This window comes from Narcine bancroftii, chromosome 1 (assembly GCF_036971445.1).
Source record: "Narcine bancroftii isolate sNarBan1 chromosome 1, sNarBan1.hap1, whole genome shotgun sequence".
NCBI lineage: Eukaryota > Metazoa > Chordata > Chondrichthyes > Torpediniformes > Narcinidae > Narcine > Narcine bancroftii.
In genome coordinates, this window is record NC_091469.1 from 162,873,113 (window position 1) to 162,897,200 (window position 24,088).

At 44.6% G+C, this 24,088-nt stretch overlaps 1 protein-coding gene across 2 annotated transcripts in view; it reads left to right on the forward strand.

The window, feature by feature from the left end:
* The first annotated feature begins 977 nt into the window (after positions 1–977).
* ghra (growth hormone receptor a) overlaps positions 978–24,088 on the forward strand; it is a 150,603-nt gene continuing 127,492 nt past the window's right edge. For both annotated transcript variants that reach the window (XM_069884129.1, XM_069884139.1), the window contains exon 1: positions 978–1,065. In XM_069884129.1, the coding sequence (XP_069740230.1) occupies positions 996–1,065 (70 nt within the window). In that variant the 5' untranslated portion in view covers positions 978–995. The remainder of the gene's footprint in view (positions 1,066–24,088) is intronic.

Sequence of the window (24,088 nt, forward strand, 5' to 3'; positions counted from 1 at the left end):
CACAGAATTTGAGCCCCTGTCCCAATCGCTGGTGCCACAATGGCGTTGCATGAACCGCGATGCCAAATGTGCTCCCCTTGCTTAAATAATACTGGGAATTATAGACCAGCAGATTTTGCGTCAGTGGTGGGCAAACTATTGTATCTTAGGGACTAGATTTACCAGCATTTAGAGAAGTCGGGGGATGGTCAGCAAGGCCTTGTGAGGGTGGGTCATTCCTCACAAGCATAAATGAGTTTTTAAAATGAAGTAAGAAAAGAAATTGGTGAAGGTGGGGCAGAGAGGTGGTGCGTGTGGATTTTAGCGAGGCATTTGACAAGGTCCCCCGCAGTAGACTCGTTCAGAACGTCATGAGGCGCGGGATCCATGGAACCTTGGCTGTGAGAATTCAGAATTGACTTGCCTGCAGAAAGTAGAGAGTAGGAGTGGGCGGAATGTATTCTGCCTGGAGGTTGTTGACTCGTGGAGTCCTGAAGGGATCTGTCCTGGGATCCCTGCTCTTTATGATTTATTTTATATATATATAAATGACCTGGATGAAGAAGTGGCTGGATGGGTCAGTAAGTTCGCAGGTGACACAAGGTTGGAGGTCACGAAACCACGGACCCAACCTCACTTTTTTTCTTTGTGCACTAATCAGTTTTTAAATCTTCCATTTAGGAATTGTAATTTGTAGCAATTTTGCACCTATAATGCACGATACCACTACTGCACAAACAACATACTTCGCGACACGTGTTCGTGACAATGAACCTGACTCTGGTGCTCGAAGCTTTGGCAACGGATGGTGTTGAAGTGCAGTTACATTGATCTGCAAACCAGTTGGCGGCAGCATCAGACTGAGTTGTGACGATCCCACGGTGAAACTGGGTCAGGTTGGAGCAGAAACATGACTGCTGCAAAGAACAATGGCAGGATTGGGAGAAGTAGAAAGGAGGTCAAGGGAGCAAAGTTTGATTGGTTCTTCCTCTTTCCAGGTCACTCTGGATTGGAAAATGGCTGCACTTTGGTTAACCTGCTCCTTGCTGGCGTTGGTTTTCATCGACTCTGTTCATTCTTCAGACGGTGAGTTAATTCATGTCGAGATTTCCTCAGTTATATGATTTTAAATTAGGAAGTGCACCGTATGGGTGATGTATCTCTTGGCAAGGTGGCCACTGACTCGCAACACTGAAGACCCTGGTTCAATCCTGGCTTCTGGTCCTGTCTATGTGGATGTAGAACATAAAACAGCACAGTCTGGGTGCTTTGGCCCTCGATGATCAAAAATAAGCTAAACCCATCTTGCCTCGTAACCCATCCATGTGCCAGACTAAGAGTCTCTTAAATGCCCCTAATGTTCTAGCCTCCACCACCATCACTGACAAGGCATTCCAGGCCCTCACCACTCTCTGTAATTTTTAAAAATAAAAATCTTACCCTTGACGTCTCCCCTAAATTTTCCTCCCTTCACTTTGTTCGCATGCCCTCTGGTGTTTGCTGTTCCTGCCCGTCCACCCTATCCATGCCGCTCATAATCTTGTAGATGCTATCAAATCTCCTCTCATCCTTCTATGCTCTAAAGAGAAAAGTCCCAGCTCTGCTAAACTTGCCTCATCAAACTTAATTTCCAATCTAGGCAACATCCTGGTAAATTTCCTCTGCTCCCTCTCCATAGCTTCCTGTAATGAGATAACCAGAAATGAACACAATACTCTAAGTCTGGTCTCATCAGAGTTTTATAGAGCTGCAACATCCCCTCACAAAATTAATCCCCCAATTAATGAAGACCAGCATCCCATAATCCTTCTTAATTGGACCCCTGCACGGAAACCTTGTGGGATCTTTGGATTTGAACCCAAGGTCCCTCTGCTCTTCCTCACAGAATCCTACCATTAATCTTCCAAAATGCATCACTTTAACACATCCAGATTGAACTCCATCTGCCACTCTTCTGCCCTACTCTTCATCCTATTGAAACCCACAACAACCTTCACCACTTATCTGCAACTCCTCCAACCTTCGTGTCATCTACAAACTTACTGACCCATCTGTCCATTTCTTTGTCCAGGTCATTTATATATATAAAATAAATCATAAAGAGCATGGGTCCCAGGACAGATCCCTTCAGGACTCCACTAGTCAACGACCTCCAGGCAGAATATATTCCGCCCACTCCTACTCTCTGCTTTCTGCAGGCAAGTCAATTCTGAATCCACACAGCCAAAGTTCCATGGATCCTGCACCTCATGACGTTCTGAACGAGTCTCCCGCGGGGGACCTTGTCAAATGCCTCGCTAAAATCCACACTCACCACCTCTCTGCCCCACCTTCACCAATTTCTTTTGTAACTTCCTCTTAAAAACTCATTTATGCTTATGAGGAACGACCCACCCTCACAAGGCCTTGCTGACCATCCCCGACATCTCTAAATGCAGTCCCTAAGATTGTTCCACAATAGTTTGCCCACCATTGACGCAAAACACCCTGGTTTATAATTCCCAGTATTATTTAAACAAGGGTAATACGTTTGGCATAGCGGCTCGCGCAACGCCATTGTGGCACCAGCGATTGGGACGGGGGTTGAAATTCCACGCTGTCTGTAAGGAGTTTGTACATTCTCCCAGTGTCTTTGTGGGCTTTCCCTTTGGGCTCCAGTTTCCTCCCACTGTTCGAAACTTACAGAGGATTCTAGGTCAATTGGGTGTATATGGCCTGTTACTGTGCTGTATGTCTAAATTTTTTTTTTAAATTGCCATTCTGCAATCTTCTAGTTAAAACCACACCAAAATGCTGGAGGAACTCAGCTGGTCTTTTCAGCGTCTATAGGAAACAAAGAACTATGGACTTTGAAAAGACCAGCTGAGCTCCTCCAGCATCTTAGTGTGTTTTTAGTACAATCACAGCACATCCAATCCTCCGGTACCTCCCCTGATTTTGCATGCCCTCTTCAAACAACAGCCCTGGTAGACCACATCGATTGGAGGGAGGGAGACCCCAGTTATCCTCTCTTATGGTCCTGTGGGTTGAGTCCGATGTGCAATTCTCTGCAGCAGGATTGTGTGGCAGCCAGCCAGGATGCTCTCGTTCGAGCTGGTGTAGAAGGTAGACGTGATGGAGGCCGGTAGCCTTGCCCGCTTCAGACTTCTCAGGAAGTCCAGTCGCTGTTGGGCCTTCCTGACAAGAGGGGAGATGTTGAGTGTCCACGACAGGTCACTTATGTAGTGGAGTCCGAGGAAGTTTTGCCCTCCTCTTTAGTCAGTGGGCAATAATCTCACAAATGGAGTACAGAGTTGATAAATGTGGGGTTATCCACATTTGAAATTAAATAAAAGGATATAGAAGGCTATGTTCTGGGTCCAGAATAATAGTTTGGAATATGCGAGATGGACTGAAGGGCCTGCTTCTATCTTGTAGTGTTCTTTGACACAGTGAGATAGATTTTTGTAGAGTAGTGAAACCAAGGGTTAAGGCCATAAGCCATAGGAGCAGAAATTGGCCATTCAGCCCATCGAGTCTTCCCTTCCATTCAACCATTTCCCACTCAGCCCCACTGCCCAGATTTCTGGCTAATCAAGAACCTATCAATCTCTGCTTTAAATACACCCAATGACCCAGCCTCCACAACCTCCCCGGCAACAAATTCCTCCGCATCTCTGTTCTAAGTGGACGCCCTTAAATCCTGAAGTTGTTCTCTCTTGTCCTAGACTCTCCCACTGTGGGAAACAACCTTTCTATATCGACTCTGTCCACGCCTCTCAATGTTCAAAATGTTTCAATGAGATTCCCCTCATTCTTCTAAATTCCAATGAGTGCAGGTCAAGACCCGTAGACCATAGAACACTACAGCACTTACAATCTGTGCCAAACCTTTTTATTTCTTCCCAGTCCCACTGACCTGCACCCAGTCCATATCCCTCCACACCCCTCCCATTCATGTACATGTCCAAATTCTTCGTAAATGTTAACATTGAGCCCACATTCACCACTCAGCTGGCAGCTCGTTGCACACCCCCACCACTCTGTGTGAAGAAGTTCCCCCTTTTACCTCTGGTTTGTATCTCACCCACCCTCAGTGGGAAAAGCCGACCTACATTTACTCTGTCTGTCCCCCTCATAATTTTAAATATCAAATCTCCCCTCATTCTTCTATGCTCCAGGGAATAAAGTCCTAACCTGTTGAACCTTTCCCTGTAACTCAGTTCCTGAAGTCCAGGGAACATTCTAGTAAATCTTCTAGTGGAATAAGGGTTGGCACAGACTAGAAGGGCCAAATGACCTGTTTTCTGTGCTGTATGGTTCTATGGTTCTCTGCACTCTTTATTTTTCCTATAGCTTGGTGACCACAACTGCTCACAATACTCCAAATTTGGCCTCACCAACTTCATCATAACATCCCAACTCCTGTACTCAATACTTTGATTTATGATGCCAATATGCCAAAAGCTCTCTTTACAACCCTGTCCACCTGTGACACCACTTTCAGGGAGTTAAGTACCTGTATTTCCAGATCCCTCTGTTCTACCGCACTCCTCAGTGCCCGACCATTCACCGTATACGTCCTTTCTTGGTTTGTCCTTCCAAAATGCAACACTTCCCACTTAAATTAAATTCCATCGGCCATTTTCCAGCCCATGTTTCCAGCTGGTCCAGATCCCTCTGCAACCTTTGAAAACCTTCTTCACTGTCCACAACGTCTCCAATCTTAGTGTCATCTGCAAACTTGCTGATCCAATTGACCACATTATCATCCAGATCATTGATATAGATGACAAACAACAATGGTCCCAGCACCAATCCCTGAACCACACCACTAGTCACAGGCCTCCAGTCTGAGAAGCATCATCCACCACTACTATCTGGCTTCTCCAGTCCAGCCATTGTTGAAACTGGTTCACTATCTCACCATGAATACCTAGCGCCTAAACCTTCCTGACTGACCTCCCATGCAGGACCTTGTCAAAGGCCTCACTAAAGTCCATGTAGACAACATCTACAGTCCTTCTTTCATCAACTTTCCTGATAACATCCTCAAAAAAACTGTACAAGGTTGATTAAACATGACATACCACGCACAAAGCCATGTTGTCTGATCAGTTTCTGGCTATCCGAATAATTGTATATCCTGCCACATTGACCACCGCCAGTGGGCTGATATCGCCTCAAACTGTGCATCTTGGCGCCTCACAGTTCGGTGGGCAGCAATCTCCTTTGAAGAAGACCGCAGAGCCCACCTCACTGACAAAAGACAAAGGAGGAAAAACCCAACACCCAACCCCAACCAACCAATTTTCCCCTGCAACCGCTGCAACCGTATCTGCCTGTCCCGCATCGGACTTGTCAGCCACAAACGAGCCTGCAGCTGACGTGGACATTTACCCCTCCATAAATCTTCGTCTGCGAAGACAAGCCAAAGAAAAAGAAGAAAGTCTTATTAGAGATAAAGAATGGCTTTGTGAGGGGCAGATGAAGTGTCAGGAGCCTAATTGAATTTCTTGAAAAGCTGACAACAGAGATTGATGAGGGTAGGTTGATGGATGTTGTGAATATGGATTTTAGAAAGATGTTGACAAAGCTCACCATGGGATTGTGCAGAGTGTTATAAGGAATGGAATCCATGGCTGGAGATAGATACATAAATAGATGTCTGTTGATTGCTACAGTTGATGAATTAATTCATAAAGGTGTACAGCAAAGCCAAGGCTGCAGTGCGGAGCTGACTTGCAAGTTCAGGACTGTAATTTACCTATTAAGTGATTGGGCCTCAGGCGCTGAAGGGCTTCTTGATCGTGTCAGACATTCAGATCTGGAGCCCGGGTGGCTGATGGAACGAGCAGGAGTCTGTGGGGCTGCGGGAATCGCTGGAGGCGAATCCACGGATACTCAGCGACTCTGAAGGGACTCTCTTCTGTTTTTCTTTCTCTCATACTGTAGGGGGCGCCGGGTGACACTAATGGGGACCCTTTGTCTTCCTTATGGCGGGCAGAAGGCAATTTTGTGTAATATTATACGTTCTGTGCTATTACATGACAACAATGGAATCTGGAATCTATTTTAATTGTTACCTTTTTGCTGAGAATTATGGGCAGGGGGTGGGATAAAGGCAAGATACACAAATATGAAGCTAATAGAAATCCTGATGTTAGAATGTGAACATGACAGCTCAGTACAGGCTTTTCGGCCCTCGATGTTGTGCCGACCCATGTATTCCTAGCAAAAATCTCACGCTCAAGTCATTGTTTTGCAGCCTCCTCCAGAAATCCAAGAGGATGTTATTTGTTTTAATTATCTGCACAGCAAAGTAACAAGGTTTCTGTGAGAATCATGGAATGTGAAGGGCACATTCCTTTAGGACAGGTTAGATCTGATCCAACTGAAATACTTCAGATTATGTGCAAATTAAATCACTGTTCAAGATGAGTACCAGGAATATTCTGGGAGGGATGTTTCAGGGTCACAGCTGACGACAGACGGGTGACTTTGTCACTTGGTGACAGGCTTAAACTCCAGAGACAGGCATTCAATGAATCTGAAACGCAAGTCACCAGTAACAACCTCTCACTCAATGTCACCAAAACCAAGGAGCTAATTGTTGATTTGAGGAGGGGAAAACCAAAGGTGTACGACCCAGTGAGCAGGTTTAAATTCCTGGGAGTTACTATCTCGGATCTTTCCTGGGCTCAACACACCAACGGCATCGTGAAGAAAGCACGTCAGTGCCTCTACTTTCTCAGGAGTTTGCGGCAGTTTGGTACGACACCAGAAACCCTGGTAAATTTTTACAGAGGTGTGGTGTTGGCCAAGTGCATCACGATCTGGTATGGGAACCCCAATACGCCTGAGTGTAAAGCCTAGCAAAAGGTAGTGGACACAGCCTAGGACATCACAGGCAAAACCCTCCCACCACCGAGAACATCTACGAGGAATGCTGCCGTCGAAGAACAGCAGCAACCATCAAGGATCCACACCACCCAGCACACTCATCATTCTCGCTGCTGCCATCGGGAAAGAGGTATTGGTGCCACAAGACTCGTACCCACCAGGTTCAGGAACAGCTGCTTCCCCTCCACCCTCAGACTCCTCAATGACAAACTCAACTCATTTTATGACTCTTACTTTTGAACCTTATTGTTTTTTTCTCTCTCTGCATTGCACAGTTAGTTTGTTTACATTTCTTTATTTGTGAACATTATTTTGTGTCAGTTATTTTTTGCACTGCAAATAAGTGGTAATTCAGCCTCACCCAGTGGGAGAAGAATCCCAGGGTTGTATGTGATGTCATGTATGTACTCTGACGATAAATCTGAATCTGAGATTCGCAAAGGCAAAGAAGGATGAATCTTGCTAGTGGCTGCCCCATCACAATTATGAAGGTGGTGGGTGTGGGGGACTATATGAGGTGGTGGGTGTGGGGGAACGATACGAAGGTGGTGAATGTGGGGGACAATATGAAGGTGATGGGTGTGGGGGACGATACGAAGGTGGTGGGTGTGGGGGACAATATGAAGGTGGTGGGTGTGGGGGACTATATGAGGTGGTGGGTGTGGGGGAACGATACGAAGATGGTGAATGTGGGGGACAATACGAAGGTGATGGGTGTGGGGGACGATACGAAGGTGGTGGGTGTGGGGGACAATATGAAGGTGGTGGGTGTGGGCGACGATACGAAGGTGGTAGGTGTGGGGGACGATACGAAGGTGGTGGATGTGGGGGAATGATACGAAGGTGGTGAATATGGGGGACAATACGAAGGTGATGGGTGTGGGTGACGATACGAAGGTGGTGGGTGTGGGGGATGATACGAAGGTGGTGGGTGTGGGGGACGGTACGAAGGTGGTGGGTGTGGGGGAACGGTACGAAGGTGATGGGTGTGGGGGACGATACGAAGGTGGTGGGTGTGGGGGACGATACGAAGGTGGTGGGTGTGGAACAATATGCCTGAGGAAGTGTTTGAGATGAATACATTAAAAAAAACATTTAGACAGATGTATAGATAGGAAAGGTGTGATGTTTCTTTCTATTATAACAAAAAAACACATTCTTTTAAAACAACTATATTAGCTAAAGTACATACATCCATCTTGAATCCAACCGAAGCTGCAACAAACTGTCCCTCTTGTGGACAGGATTATCACTAGCACTCTATCACTTCATCCCCTTTCCTTGAGATGTTGAATCTACAACATGACACACTAATATAGTATTTATCAAAGTTCAACACAACATTAATAGCACAAACGTTTGAAGTGTGCAGTTCCTCTTCTTTTAGAGATTGTCAGGTACTTTGATAACATGTGTAGATCTTCTTAACACAGGTGCTTATGTTGACTCTGGGAGGTGGTCTAATTTCATGCGATGGGACCAGCTCAGATGGGCTATGTGGATGACATGGATGAATTGGACCAAAGGACTTGTTTTTGTGCAGTGTTCAGCCACAGGAGTCAATGGAGAAGAGTTCAAAATCTTTGAGAAGTATTTAAATTAAATTTGGACATACAGCACGGTAACAGGCCCGTGAGCCCGCGCTGACCAATCCTACAACCGCCCGGAAGTTTTTTGAAGGGTGGGAGGAAACTAGAGCCCCCTGGGGAAAACCTATGCAGACACAGGGAGAATGTACAAACTCCTCACTGACAGCACGGGATTGGAACCATGGTCCCGATCGTTGGCGCTGCAAAGGCGTTCCGCTGACCACTACGCCAGCCGTGCCGCCCCACTTGTCTGTGGAACCTCTGTTGTTGCTCAACGCCATGACTTTGTCCCTGGCTGGAAACTGTAACTCTGGCCTTAGAGGTACGCAAGCCTCGGGTACATACAAGGCGGCCAAAAAGAAACCTCCACGTGAAGTTCGGAAAGAGATTTGGGGTTGGCTTCCTTGCATTCAGTCAGTTGATGGCTGGTGATCTGACTTTCATTGTCGCTGTAAGTGAATGAAACGGCTCCCAGAAATCTTTTAATTTTTACATTTTTTTGGACAAACAGCACGGTGACAGGCCCTTTCGGCCCATGAGCCCATGTGATCACTTACACTTAATTAACCTACAACCCCCCTCCCCCATGTATGTCTCGAACAGTAGGGAGAAAACCCATGCAGACATGGGGAGACCGTACAAATTTCTTACAGACAGCGCAGGATTTGAACCCCGGCCCCAGTCGCTGGCGCTGTAATAGGTGTTACACGAACCGCTACACTGTGATTATCTGGAATATAGATTTTGTCGGGTGGTTATTGCTGGGATAGTCTGGCTCTTGGCTAGTGGTGTTTGATTAATCTCACTGTTCAAATTAATGTTTAATCATAATCAGGTTTATTGTCATGGACACATCTCATGAAACCTGTGGCACTGCAGCAACAGTGGTTGCAGAATGAGGTTCAACATCGCTATAAAATTATAATTTCGTAAATACAAGATTTAAAACAAATACCTAGTGCCCAAAAGAGAACGGCTGAGGAGGTGCCCACAGGTTATGAAATCTGAAGGCGGAGGGGAAGAAGCTGTTTTTGTGCTGTTCGGTGTCCGTCTTCAGGCTCCTGTCCCTCCTTCCCGATGGAAATGAAAGTATCGATCCAGTGTGATCACATTAATTCAAACTTTTAAATTCAGACATGCAGAGGTTGTGTGCGTGAGTGGATATGTAGATGGGTGCATGGGTGTGTATGTGTGTGTAGGTGGGTGGGTGTGTAGGTGGGTGAGTACATGAGTGGGTGTCTAGGTGTGTAGGTGGGTGAGTGTGTGGGTGGGTGAGTACATGAGTGGGTGTCTAGGTGTGTAGGTGGGTGAGTGTGTAGGTGGATGAATGTGTAGGTGGGTGAGTGCGTGAGTGGGTGTCTAGGTGTGTAGGTGGGTGGGTGTGTAGGTGGGTGGATGTGTGGGTGAGTGTGTAGGTGGGTGAGTGCGTGAGTGTAGGTGGATGAGTGGGTGTGTAGATGTGTAGGTAGGTGAGTGTGTAGGTGGGTGTGTAGGTGGGTGAGTGGGTGTGTAGGTGAGTGGGTGTGTAGGTGAGTGGGTGTGTAGGTGAGTGGGTGTGTAGGTGAGTGGGTGTGTAGGTGAGTGGGTGTGTAGGTGAGTGGGTGTGTAGGTGAGTGGGTGTGTAGGTGGGTGGGTGTGTAGGTGGGTGGGTGTGTAGGTGGGTGTGTAGGTGGGTGAGTGGGTGTGTAGGTGGGTGGGTGTGTAGGTGGGTGGGTGTGTAGGTGGGTGGGTGTGTAGGTGGGTGGGTGTGTAGGTGGGTGAGTGTGTAGGTGGGTGAGTGTGTAGGTGGGTGAGTGTGTAGGTGGGTGAGTGTGTAGGTGGGTGAGTGTGTGAGTGGGTGTCTAGGTGTGTAGGTGGGTGGGTGTGTAGGTGGATGAATGTGTAGGTGGGTGAGTGCGTGAGTGGGTGTCTAGGTGTGTAGGTGGGTGTGTGTAGGTGGATGTGTGTAGGTGGGTGAGTGCGTGAGTGGGTGTCTAGGTGTGTAGGTGGGTGGGTGTGTAGGTGGGTGGATGTGTGGGTGGGTGTGTAGGTGGGTGGATGTGTGGGTGAGTGTGTAGGTGGGTGAGTGCATGAGTGTAGGTGGATGAGTGGGTGTGTAGGTGTGTAGGTAGGTGGGTGTGTAGGTGGGTGAGTGGGTGTGTAGGTGAGTGGGTGTGTAGGTGAGTGGGTGTGTAGGTGAGTGGGAGTGTAGGTGGGTGAGTGCGTGAGTGGGTGTCTAGGTGTGTAGGTGGGTGGGTGTGTAGGTGGGTGAGTACATGAGTGGGTGTCTAGGTGTGTAGGTGGGTGAGTGTGTGGGTGGGTGAGTACATGAGTGGGTGTCTAGGTGTGTAGGTGGGTGAGTGTGTAGGTGGATGAATGTGTAGGTGGGTGAGTGCGTGAGTGGGTGTCAGGTGTGTAGGTGGGTGGGTGTGTAGGTGGGTGGATGTGTGGGTGAGTGTGTAGGTGGGTGAGTGCGTGAGTGTAGGTGGATGAGTGGGTGTGTAGATGTGTAGGTAGGTGAGTGTGTAGGTGGGTGTGTAGGTGGGTGAGTGGGTGTGTAGGTGAGTGGGTGTGTAGGTGAGTGGGTGTGTAGGTGAGTGGGTGTGTAGGTGAGTGGGTGTGTAGGTGAGTGGGTGTGTAGGTGAGTGGGTGTGTAGGTGGGTGGGTGTGTAGGTGGGTGGGTGTGTAGGTGGGTGGGTGTGTAGGTGGGTGGGTGTGTAGGTGGGTGGGTGTGTAGGTGGGTGAGTGTGTAGGTGGGTGAGTGTGTAGGTGGGTGAGTGTGTGAGTGGGTGTCTAGGTGTGTAGGTGGGTGGGTGTGTAGGTGTATGGGTGTGTGAGTGGGTGTGTAGGTGGGTGAGTGGGTGTGTAGGTGGGTGGGTGTGTAGGTGGGTAGGTGGGTGAGTGTGTAGGTGGGTGAGTGGGTGGGTGGGTGTGTGGGTGGGTGTGTAGGTGGGTGAGTGCGTGAGTGTGTAGGTGTGTGGGTGTGTAGGTGGTTGGGTGTTTAGGTGGGTGGGTGTGTAGGTGTATGGGTGTGTAGGTGGGTGAGTGGGTGTGTAGGTGGGTAGGTGGGTGAGTGTGTATGTGGGTGAGTGTGTGGGTGGGTGTGTGGGTGGGTGTGTGGGTGGGTGTGTGGGTGGGTGTGTAGGTGGGTGAGTGCGTGAGTGTGTAGGTGGATGAGTGGGTGTGTGTGGGTGAGTGGGTGTGTAGGTGTGTAGGTGGGTGAGTGTGTAGGTGGGTGAGTGTAGGTGGGTGAGTGTGTAGGTGGGTGAGTGTGTAGGTGGGTGAGTGTGTAGGTGTGTAGGTCGTTGAGTGTGTAAGTGGGTGAGTGGGTGTGTAGGTGTGCGCACGTGTTTGTGTGTGACTCGCACCACCAGGTTCAGGAACTGCTGTTACCCCTCCACCTCAATGACAAACTCAGTCAGGAATGTTTTAAGTGAACATATTCTGTTCATCTGTTCTTTCTTTCTTCCCCATCTCCACTTCTCCAGCATCTTTGCTACACTTTGAATCGACTCTTGCGTCTCTCCGTCTATCTGAAAAATACTTTTAATATCCCCTTTTACTGTACTGGCTAACTTATGTTCATATTTTATCTTTTCCCTATTGATGCCTATTGGATTTTAAAAGTCTTCGATTCCCTATCTTCCCAATAATTTTCAATGCTGTACATCCTCTCTTTCTGCTTCTGTACTGTCCTTCCCTTACCAGCCCCCCGTTGCCTGCCCTGTCCTCCCTTTACAATGCTGTTTTGGCATGAACCAATCCTGCATCTTCCAAATTACTCCCAGGAACCCCTGGCATTGCTGCTCGGCTATCGCCCCTCCTTGGGGCCCCTTCCGATCATCGGTGGCCAGCTCCCGCCTCTGCAGATGTCTTTAACTCAGCAGGAATACTGATGCATCCGATTTTAGCATTTCTCTCTCTCTCAGACTGCAGGGTGAATGGTGCAGCCACGCTTCCATTTGTGTCCCGATCGAGTAACACTCGAAGTCACCATAAGGGCTTGAGAAAGAATTTTAAAGTGTACCCTGGGACCAATGTCGGTGGGCGTTAGCGGACGTTAAGTCATGCACCACACATACGACATGAGGGCACAAAAGCCAAATCGAAGCAACCAGGATGTCAGCTGTTTCATGGTACACAGTTGACACCTGACTCATCATCCAGTACAGATTGGAATCTATAATATATGTACAGACTTTTTATTACTGTGTTTCTACACTAATAAATCATGGAAACCAACGTCAGACCTTGTGCTGTGGTCGGCCTCTCTCCATCCCGTTTACATCATCGAGCTGATGGTGCCCTGGGAGGATGCAGTGAAGGGGGCCTATAAGCGCAAGATACTGAGGTATGCGGAGCAGTGCAGTGGGAAGGTGAGGGTCTGACTGACTGCAGTGGATTTGCAGCCACAATGACATCAAGGCTACTCCGGGTGTTGGGAGTGCAGTACTCCGGGTGTTGGGTGTGCGAGACTCCAGGTGTTGGGAGTGCAGTACTCCGGGTGTTGGGAGTGCGAAACTCCAGGTGTTGGGAGTGCGATACTCCGGGCGTCGGGCGCGCGAAGCTCCGGGCGTCGGGCGCGCGAAGCTCCGGGCGTCGGGCGCGCGAAGCTCCGGGCATCGGGCGCGCGAAGCTCCGGGCGTCGGGCGCGCGAAGCTCCGGGCGTCGGGAATGCGAGGAAAGAGATGAAGATCTCTCCAGAGCTGCTGAAAAGGGGAGACGGTGGCTCTGGATGAGGAGAAAGGGGTTCCACCTGCCCCCCCCACCCCCCCAAGTGTGTGAACAGCATCAAGGAGGGTCAGGCCGGGACACCGGGATTCACTGAGGTGTCGCGGGTCAGTCAGCCGAACACTGAGGAGGGAGGGCGCTCATTTGGCTACCCCACAGCGTCTGGACATCAAGTCTCCGGAGCACAATAAGGGAGATTAACATCTAGTCCTGCATAACATGCCTGTCCTCTCTCTAAATGACATTTTTCCAGTCTCAATAGCATATGAGACTCCAAATTTTTATCTGAAAATATGCAGTGTGTCATGGCCCCTAAACGCCCCCAAACGTGTGTTATGTTGTACTGTCTATTCATAATAATGATCGACTTATGCCCAAATCGATTTGTGTCCCCAGTTCCGGAGCATAACCCGGACGCAAATTGATGCCTGGCTGTTGTCATGTTACGATCACTGACTTTACCTTCAGCTCCCTCATCTCATCTGCTTCATTACCTAGCACCAGATCCAGAATTGCCTTTTCCCCTCGAGGATTCGACCATAAAAACCCACCCTTTCGGCAGTGCACAAATTCTTCTCTTGCGACCTGGCGCCAACCGGATTCTCCCAGTCTCCCTGCGTCTTGAAGTTGCCAATGGCAAGTTGCATTCCCCACCCCCACCCCCTCCCGGCCACCTGCCTTGAAATCCCGACCATGTACTCTTGCCTAGGACTCGCCCATCAGAGCTCCTGATGCCCCAAATGTGGACTCACCACCAAGTCCCGGCCATCCGAGTTCCTGACGCCCCAAACGACACAGGTACTTACCGCAGTCAAAAGTAATATGGGCTTGAGAAAGAATTTTACCCCAAAAAATGGTCCACAACGCTCTAGTATTACAAGCCGATATACAGAATGAGTACTCTTTGATTCTTGAAATGAAAACAAATGAGCAGTTTAAGAAGTACATAGATGAATATTTTTAATATTTGTATCCAACTTTTCTTAAAGTAAAAAAATGCATGTAATATTTCTTCAAACCATCTGAAGTTTATCGTATGTGGCTTTTGCATTAACTAAGTTTGGCCCCTCCCCAGTTTGGTGCCTCATTCAGAAATATAAATGTATTAGTGTGCAGAGTCAAGTTTTAGTTGAAGGCGTTATCTTTGAAGTGTGGTTGTCATGAGCAGGAGTTGTGGATGTAAGGCAGCAATTTCCCCTGTGTGGGCCACTTGAGAAGAGCTCTCGAATATAGCTCCATTTATAATCACAGAAGACTTTCGCTGCCATTATAGATCTTGGCTGGTCAGGAGGTGGTTTGGCATACGGACCACCTTGATCAAGGTTCAGTCTATTGTCGGAGGATCACAGATGACCTGGGGATTATTTTTCCTGTGGGACAAGCAGAATGACCACTTAGTGGTAACTGTAAACTATCGTCAAGAATACAAGAGGGAGAAATGCAAAGAAAGAAAGAAATTCAAACCAACTGTGCAAATGCAGAAGAAATATTCAGTGATAAATAATGTGCTAAGAGTCCTTAAATGAGCCTCTGTGGCGACCCACTTACCAGGGAGCAAACCGGCTCCCAAAATGGCGGATGTGTTGTGGAAAATGCGGGAAATTGACCTGCATATAACGCAGGTTTTTATCTGGGCTGATGATGTCACTGATGACATCACTTCCTATCCCTGTGACAGATGCAGTGACCTATCTAAGCCCAGCATTCAAGCCTGGAGGTGTCAGTCTTGCACTAGACTCCACAGCGTGTACATCAACGTCCCCCCGTATATATCAACTCGACAACATGTACAGTGATACCACAACGTGCACACCGTCGTCTACTGTAGAATACTTTGCTACATCCCTGATTGAGTTTGTCGTTGAAGAGTCTGGTGGTGGAGGGGGAGCAGTTGTTCTTGAACCTAGTGATGTGAGTCCTGTGGGACCTACACCTCTTTCCTGATAGCAGCAGCGAGAACAGAGCGTGTGCTGGGTGGCGGGGGTCCTTGATGTTCGCTGCTGCTCTCTGACGGCAGCGTTCCCCATAGATGGTCTCGATGGTGGGGAGGGTTTTGCCTGTGATGTGCTGGGCTGTGTCCGCTACTTTTTGCAGGGCTTTCCACTCAGGGATATTGGTGCCCAGGCCAGCTGGTTGGCGCACTTTCCACCAGACCTCTGAAGAGGTTTGCCCATGTTTCGGGTGTCATATCGACCTTCGACAAACTCCTGAGGAAGTCGAGGCGCTGTCTTGCTTTCTTTGTGGAGACGTTAGGGTCGTGGGTCCAGGAAATGGTTGGAGTTAGGGTCAACCACCTGCTTCGAGATTGCTAAAGTAAAAATTTTCTTCCCTCTCCTGATCTCCTGCAGATGGGATGACAAGATTCCAAATGTGCCTGTTGAAAAAGCGTTGAAAAGGGTTCAAGGTTCCTGCCTCTCCTGCGCTCTTAAAGACAGATGTTTACAAATCAGAGAGCCAAATGTTTGGAAGTGTAGAACTTGGAATGAGAAAGCTTAGTTTGGAGAGTTTAAAGTGACTGTAGGCTCGGCTAACTACCAAAGTCTGCTCACCCGCTCTCTCTGACCCTGCACGGACTTTGGAGATTTCTCTGTGCTTACATTGTACCCCTGTTAATAATCAAAACTAATCAACTCTGCTCAATGTTTCAAGGGGCAAGAGAAGCTCTGCACTACTGATCTCTGTTCAGTCTTTGGCTCACCCGGCACATTTTTGAGGATTGCATCATCTCAGTTCTTCTGCCAAATTGTGGCTCGAGCTTTACAGCCGGAATCCAGTTTTTGCAAATCTCTCAACAAAATGAAACTTTCTTCCCCCCAATATAATTTAATTGTAAAGTTTAACAGTAGAACAGAGTGTGCATAAAGCCCCACGTGGAAAGTCCATTTCAATGGTAATTTGGGGTGAAAATTAGACCATGTAACTGAAAGTCATCGGAGCAGAACTAGGCCATTCAGCCCATCAAATCTGCCCCGCCATTCAATCATGAACTGATCCATTTTCCTACTCAGCCCCACTGCCCGGCCTTTTCCCCTTAACCTTTGATGCCCTGACTAATCAAGAACCTATCAACCTCTGCCTTAAATACACCCAATGACCCGGTCTCCACCACCACCTGTGGTAACAAATTCCACAGATTCACCTCTGCTGAAGAAATTCCTCCGCATCTCTGTTCTGTGGACCCTCAATCCTTTTTTTAAAAAATTTTTTATTTTTCACACCATAAACCACATTGACCAAGATACATACATTTTCCTTTTCAAATATATACAGTGTCATTTTCTCCCCCCCCTTCCCTCCTCCCATCCCTCCCTCCCTACCTCCCCCCCCATTCATTTAAAGTACAGAATTTAAGATACATTAAACCAGTCAAACAATGTTGTCATTCAATAAAAATAAACAAGAAATTCCACTGAGTCAATTCTTTTCATTTCCTTCTCCTTCTGTCATTTTAGGTGGTAGATGTCCCTGGTAGGTTTTATTCATTTCTATATACCATTGTTATATTCTCAAGTTATCTTCTAATTTCCAGGTTGACATAATACATTGACATAATACATTTTTTTGCTACGGCTAGAGCTATCTTAACAAATCTTTTTTGTGCACCATCCAAATCGAGTCCAAATTCTTTGTTTTTTATGTTACTTAGAAGGAAGATCTCTGGGTTTTTTTGGTATATTGTTTTCTATAATTTTATTTAATATCTGATTTAGATCTTCCCAAAATTTTTCCACTTTCTCACATGTCCAGATTACATGAATTGTTGTTCCCATTTCCTTTTTACAACGAAAACATCTGTCAGATACTGTTGGGTCCCATTTATTTAACTTTTAAGGTGTAATGTATAGCCTGTGTATCCAGTTATATTGTATCATACGTAACCTCGTATTTATTGTACTTCTCATCGTTCCAGAACATAACTTCTCCCATGTTTCCTTTTTTATCTTTATATTTAAATCTAGTTCCCATTTTTGATTAGTTTTATCATTTGTTTCCTCATTCTCCTTTTCTTGTAGTTTAATATACATATTTGTTATAAATCTTTTGATTATCATTGTGTCTGTAATCACATATTCGAAGTTACTTCCCTCTGGTAACCTCAGACTGTTTCCTAATTTGTCCTTCAAGTAGGATCTCAGTTGGTAGTATGCCAGCACTGTATCTTGAGTTATATTGTATTTATCTTTCATTTGTTCAAAGGATAATAATTTATTTCCCGAAAAGCAATTTTCTATTCTTTTGATCCCTTTTCTCTCCTATTCTCTAAAGAAAAGGTTATCTATTGTAAAAGGGATTAGCTGATTTTGCGTCAGTATTCGTTTTGGTAATTGGTAATTTGTTTTATTCCTTTCTACATGAATCTTTTTCAAAATATTGAGCAGATGATGTAATACTGGAGAACTCCTACGTTGTACCAATTTTTCATCCCATTTATATAATATATGTTCAGGTATCTTCTCCCCTATTTTATCTAGTTCTAATCTAGTCCAATCTGGCTTTTCCCTTGTTTGATAAAAATCTGATAGGTATCTTAATTGTGCGGCTCTATAATAATTTTTAAAGTTTGGCAGTTGTAAGCCTCCTTGTTTATACCATTCTGTTAATTTATCTAGTGCTATCCTCGGTTTCCCCCCTTTCCATAAAAATTTCCTTATTATTTTCTTTAACTCCTTGAAGAATTTCTCTGTCAAGTGTATTGGCAATGCCTGAAATAGGTATTGTGTCCTTGGGAAAATGTTCATTTTAATACAGTTTATCCTTCCTATTAGTGTTAGTGATAAATCTTTCCAATGCTCTAAGTCGTCCTGTAATTTTTTCATTAGTGGATAATAATTGAGTTTATATAGATGGCCGAGGTTTTTATTTATTTGTATACCTAGGTATCTTATTGCTTGCATTTGCCATCTAAATGGTGATTCCTTCTTAAATTTTGAGAAATCCGCATTATTTATAGGCATTGCTTCACTTTTATTTGCGTTAATCTTGTAAAAGATTATACTCAATGTATATTCACCTATATACACTTCTCCATATTCCTTCAATTTCTTATGTAATTCTTTTATTGATAATTCTGGATAATTCTGGTTCTGTTAAGTATACTATAACGTCATCTGCAAATAAACTGATTTTATATTCCCTGTCTTTTATTTTTATCCCTTTTATTTTATTTTCTGTTCTTATCAATTCTTATCAATTCTGCTAGTGGTTCTATAGCTAACGCGAACAATAAGGGTGATAGTGGGCATCCCTGCATTGCTTTGATATATATCCATTTACTGTCACTTTCGCCAATGGCCCCTTATATAATGCTTTAATCCAATTAATATACTTCTCTGGTAAACTGAATTTTTGTAATAATTTGAATAAATAATTCCATTCTACTCTGTCAAATGCCTTCTCTGAGTCTAAAGCAACTGCTACTGTTGGCGCTTTACTCCCTTCTACTGCATGAATTAAGTTAATAAATTTACAAGTATTGTCTGTTGTTCGTCTTTTTTTAATAAATCCAGTTTGGTCTAGATTTACTATTTTAGGTACATAATTTGCTAATCTGTTTGCTAATGGTTTAGCTATTATCTTATAATCTGTGTTAAGTAAAGATATTGGTCTATATGACGCTGGTGCGAGTGGATCTTTCCCTTGCTTTAGTATTACTGTAATTATTGCTGTTTTACATGAATCTGGTAAGCTTTGTGTTTTATCAATCTGGTTGATTACTTCCAGGAGGGGAGGAATTAATAAATCTTTAAATGTTTTATAGAATTCTATTGGGAATCCATCCTCTCCTGGTGTTTTATTATTTGGTAGTTTTTTTATTATCTCTTGTATTTCTACTATTTTAAATGGTTCTGTTAAATTTATTTTGTTCCTCTATTTGTAATTTTGGTAGTTCAATTTTAGTTAAAAATTCATCTATTTTGTCTTCTTTCCCTTCCTTTTCAGTTTGGTATAATTGTTCATAGAATTCTCTGAAGTTTTCATTAATCTCCGTTGGATTATATGTGATTTGTTTGTCTTTTTTCCTTGATGCCAATACCATTTTCTTAGCTTGTTCTGTCTTAAGCTGCCATGCTAGAATTTTGTGCGTTTTTTCTCCTAGTTCATAATATTTCAGTTTTGTCTTCACTATGTTCTTCTCCACCTTATATGTTTGTAGTGTTTCATATTTTATTTTTTTATCTGCCATTTCTCTTCTTTTAGTTGTGTCTTCCTTCATTGCTAATTCTTTTTCTATATTTACTATTTCCTTTTCCAACTGCTCTGTTTCCTGATTGTAGTCCTTCTTCATCTTGGTTACATAACTTATTATTTGCCCTCTGATGAACGCTTTCATTGCGTCCCATAGTATAAACTTATCTTTCACTGATTCCGTATTTATTTCAAAGTATATTTTAATTTGTCTTTCAATGAATTCTCTAAAGTCCTGCCTTTTAAGTAGCATGGAGTTTAATCTCCATCTATACATTCTTGGAGGGATGTCCTCTAACTCTATTGTCAATATCAAGGGTGAATGGTCCGATAATATTCTAGCTTTATATTCTGTTTTTCTTAATCTGTCTTGCATACGAGCTGATAACAGGAATAGGTCTATTCTTGAGTATGTTTTATGTCTACCCGAATAATATGAATATTTCTTTTCCTTTGGGTGTTGTTTCCTCCATATATCCAAAAGTTGCATTTCTTGCATCGATTTAATTATAAATTTGGTTACTTTGTTCTTTCTGTTAATTTTTTTCCCAGTTTTATCCATATTTGAATCCAAATTAAGGTTGAAATCCCCTCCTATTAATATGTTCCTTTGCGTGTCTGCTATCTTCAAAAAAATATCTTGCATAAATTTTTGATCTTCTTCATTAGGTGAATATACATTGAGTAAATTCCAAAACTCCGAATATATCTGACATTTTATCATTACATATCTCCCTGCTGGATCTATTATTTCCTCTTCTATTTTAATTGGTACATTTTTACTGATTAATATAGCTACTTCTCTAGCTTTTGAATTATATGACGCTGCTGTTACATGTCCTACCCAATCTCTCTTTAATTTCTTATGCTCCATTTCAGTTAAATGTGTTTCTTGCACGAATGCTATATCAATTTTTTCTTTTTTCAGTAAATTTAGCAGTTGCTTCCTTTTGATTTGGTTATGTATTCCATTAATATTTAAAGTCATCTAGTTCAACGTAGCCATTTCATACTTTGTTTATCTTTCCTTTCCGTTTCCTCATCATCACCTTTCCTTCTTATCCATTTCTGCTTTCTTGTTTTGAACACTTTATAAGACAACATTTCTAAAATATCAAACATTTCCCTTATTCTCCTATCTAAAATTTCTTTAACCCCATTCTCACCTCCCCCTCCTGAGTTGCCCTTTATCCCTTGTCGGGCAACCACATCGCCCCTCTCCATTTGGATTTGCGAATTCACTCGCAAGCGTGAACTGATTTTGCAGTGACCGTAACTCCTCCCCTCCCAGCTCCTCCAGAAAAGATTTCAATTTTCATATATAACAAAGGTCACTTCCCTTATTAATTCTTATCTATACTCTATATATTTTCCTCTAAATATGGATACACTCATGTACACACATATATACATACACACACACACATATATATATATATATATATATATATATCTATACATACCCATATACACACATACATATAGTTCGTGGTCATTTTTACTCTCATTATATGTCTTCATTGTTGAGGTTTTTCATGGCTTGGTTCAGCATCATGCTGAAGAAGATTGAAAAGAGGGTTGGTGCAAGAACACAGCTTGCTTCACGCCATTATTAATGGAGAAGGGTTCAGAGAGCTCATTGCTGTATCTGACCCGACCTTGTTGGTTTTCGTGCTGTTGGATAATCATGTTGAGGAACTTTGGGGTCATCCGGTACCGCACGGATGGCAGTCTCCTCAATCTGAGGCGCCTGCAAGCTCACACCAAGACACAAGAGAAACTTGTCCGTGAACTACTCTTTGCAGACGATGCCGGTTTAGTTGCCCATTCAGAGCCAGCTCTTCAGCGCTTGACGTCCTGCTTTGCGGAAACTGCCAAAATGTTTGGCCTGGAAGTCAGCCTGAAGAAAACTGAGGTCCTCCATCAGCCAGCTCCCCACCATGACTACCAGCCCCCCCACATCTCCATCAAAACTCAAAACGGTCAACCAGTTTACCTATCTCGGCTGCACCATTTCATCAGATGCAAGGATCGACAACGAGATAGACAACAGACTCGCCAAGGCAAATAGCGCCTTTGGAAGACTACACAAAAGAGTCTGGAAAAACAACCAACTGAAAAACCTCACAAAGATAAGCGTATACAGAGCCGTTGTCATACCCACACTCCTGTTCGGCTCCGAATCATGGGTCCTCTACCGGCATCACCTACGGCTCCTAGAACGCTTCCACCAGCGTTGTCTCCGCTCCATCCTCAACATCCATTGGAGCGTTTTCATCCCTAACGTCGAAGTACTCGAGATGGCAGAGGTCGACAGCATCGAGTCCACGCTGCTGAAGATCCAGCTGCGCTGGGTGGGTCACGTCTCCATAATGGATGACCATCGCCTTCCCAAGATCGTGTTATATGGCGAGCTCTCCACTGGCCACCGTGACAGAGGTGCACCAATGAAAAGGTACAATGACTGCCTAAAGAAATCTCTTGGTGCCTGCCACATTGACCACCGCCAGTGGGCTGATATCGCCTCAAACCGTGCATCTTGGCGCCTCACAGTTTGGCGGGCAGCAACCTCCTTTGAAGAAGACCACAGAGCCCACCTCACTGACAAAAGGCAAAGGAGGAAAAACCCAACACCCAACCCCAACCCACCAATTTTCCCCTGCAACCGTGTCTGCCTGTCCCGCATCGGACTTGTCAGCCACAAACGAGCCTGCAGCTGACGTGGACATTTACCCCCTCCATAAATCTTCGTCCGCGAAGTCAAGCCAAAGAAGAAAAGAAATATGTCTTCATCTCTCTGCTTGTTTTGTAGTTGTTCTGCAAATTTTCGTGCTTCCTCCGGATCCGAGAATAGTCTGTTTTGTTGCCCTGGAATAACTACTTTAAGTACCGCTGGGTACTTTAACTTAAACTTGTATCCTTTTTTCCATAGGATCGTTTTTGCTGTATTGAACTCCTTCCTCTTCTTCAGGAGTTCAAAACTTATGTCTGGATAGAAAAAAATTTTTTGACCTTTGTATTCCAGTGCCTTTTTGTCTTCTCTTATTTTCTTCATTGCTTTCTCCAATATATTTTCTCTTGTTGTATATCTTAAGAATTTTACTAAAATGGATCTTGGTCTTTGCTGCGGCTGTGGTTTCGGGGCTAATGTTCTATGTGCCCTCTCTATTTCCATTTCTTCCTGTAATTCTGGTCTTCCTAGGACCCTGGAGATCCAATCTTTAATAAATTCTCTCATATTCTTGCCTTCTTCATCTTCCTTAAGGCCCACTATCTTTATATTATTTCTTCTATTATAGTTTTCCATTATATCTATCTTCTGAGCTAACAGCTCTTGTGCCTCTTTAACTTTTTTATTAGATTCTTCTAATTTCTCTTTTAAGTCCTCTACTTCCATTTCTACGATTATTTCTCGTTCTTCCACATTGTCCACTCTTTTTCCTATCTCTGATATGACCATCTCTATTTTATTCATTTTTTCTTCTGCACTCTTAATTCTTCTTTTTATTTCATTAAATTCTTGTAATTGCCATTCTTTTACTGATTCCATATATTCTTTAAAAAAAATATCCATTGTCCTGCCTTTCCCTTCTTCTTCCATTTCTCTATGTTCTTCTTCTTCTTCTTCCTCTGGGTTGGTCATCTGTTGTTTCCTTGTTTTCTTTTTGCTCTCTTTCTTGTTCTCATTGTTTTCTATGTTCTCTTCCTGTTGCTGTGTTGCAGCTGTCATTCTCAGCTGTGGAGATTGACTCCGCAGCTGTTCCCCCCTCCCGTCAGTGTGTTTTTTTTTCATGCACGGTTGCGCACTTTTACTCGGCTCTGCGAGCCATTTTTGTAGTCCCGAGATCGGGACTTCCACCGACCTTAGGGAGCGGGCTTCTCTCTCTGCGGCGGGCCTCCTCGTACAGGTAAGGCCTTCACCTTCTTCTTCCGACGTTCTTTCTTCTTCTCTTCTTCCCATTGCTTTCGACTTTTCTCTCTTCGCTGCCATTTTCTTCTCACCTTTACTTTTTCTTTGTTTTAATTTTTATTCTTGTACCTTTGTGTTTTGTGTGTGTTTTTTTTTTCAACTTTTCCGGAGAGGGCTGGAGTTCCCTGACCGGCCACTACTCCATCACGTGACTCCTATCAGGACCCTCAATCCTGAAGTTGTGCCCTCTCTTCCTCGACTCTCCGACTGTGGGAAACAATCTTTCTACATCTACTCTGTTCATGCCTTTCAACATTCAACATAGGGGTGGCACGGTTGATGTAGTGCTTAATGCCACGCTGTTACAGCGCCAGTGATCGGGACCGGGGTTTGAATCCCACGCTGACTGGAAGGAGTTTTTATGTTCTCCCCGTATATGCACAGGTTTTCCCCGGGGGCTCTGGTTTCCTCCCACTCTTTGAAATGTGCTTGGGTTTGGAGGTTATTTGGGTGTAAATTGGGCGACACGGGCTTCTGGGCTGAAATGGATTTTTACTGTTTGTCTACATTTAAAAATAATTTGGGACCAACACTTTTTTCCTTTATTTGCCCTTGTGCTCCATAGTTTTAAATTTGTTATCAAACAATTCAATGTTGTTACGGGGCATATTTTTTATAATCCGTCTTTAAAAGAGATAGATTGTGGGTGTTTAGTGTAGGTCACTTCACAAACAGACATTAACATTTCACAAAAAGACATCTCATTTAAAATACAAGAGCTTTGCTGAAAGAGAGACTTCATGTCCACAGGGACTTTGAAGAAGGCCTATGG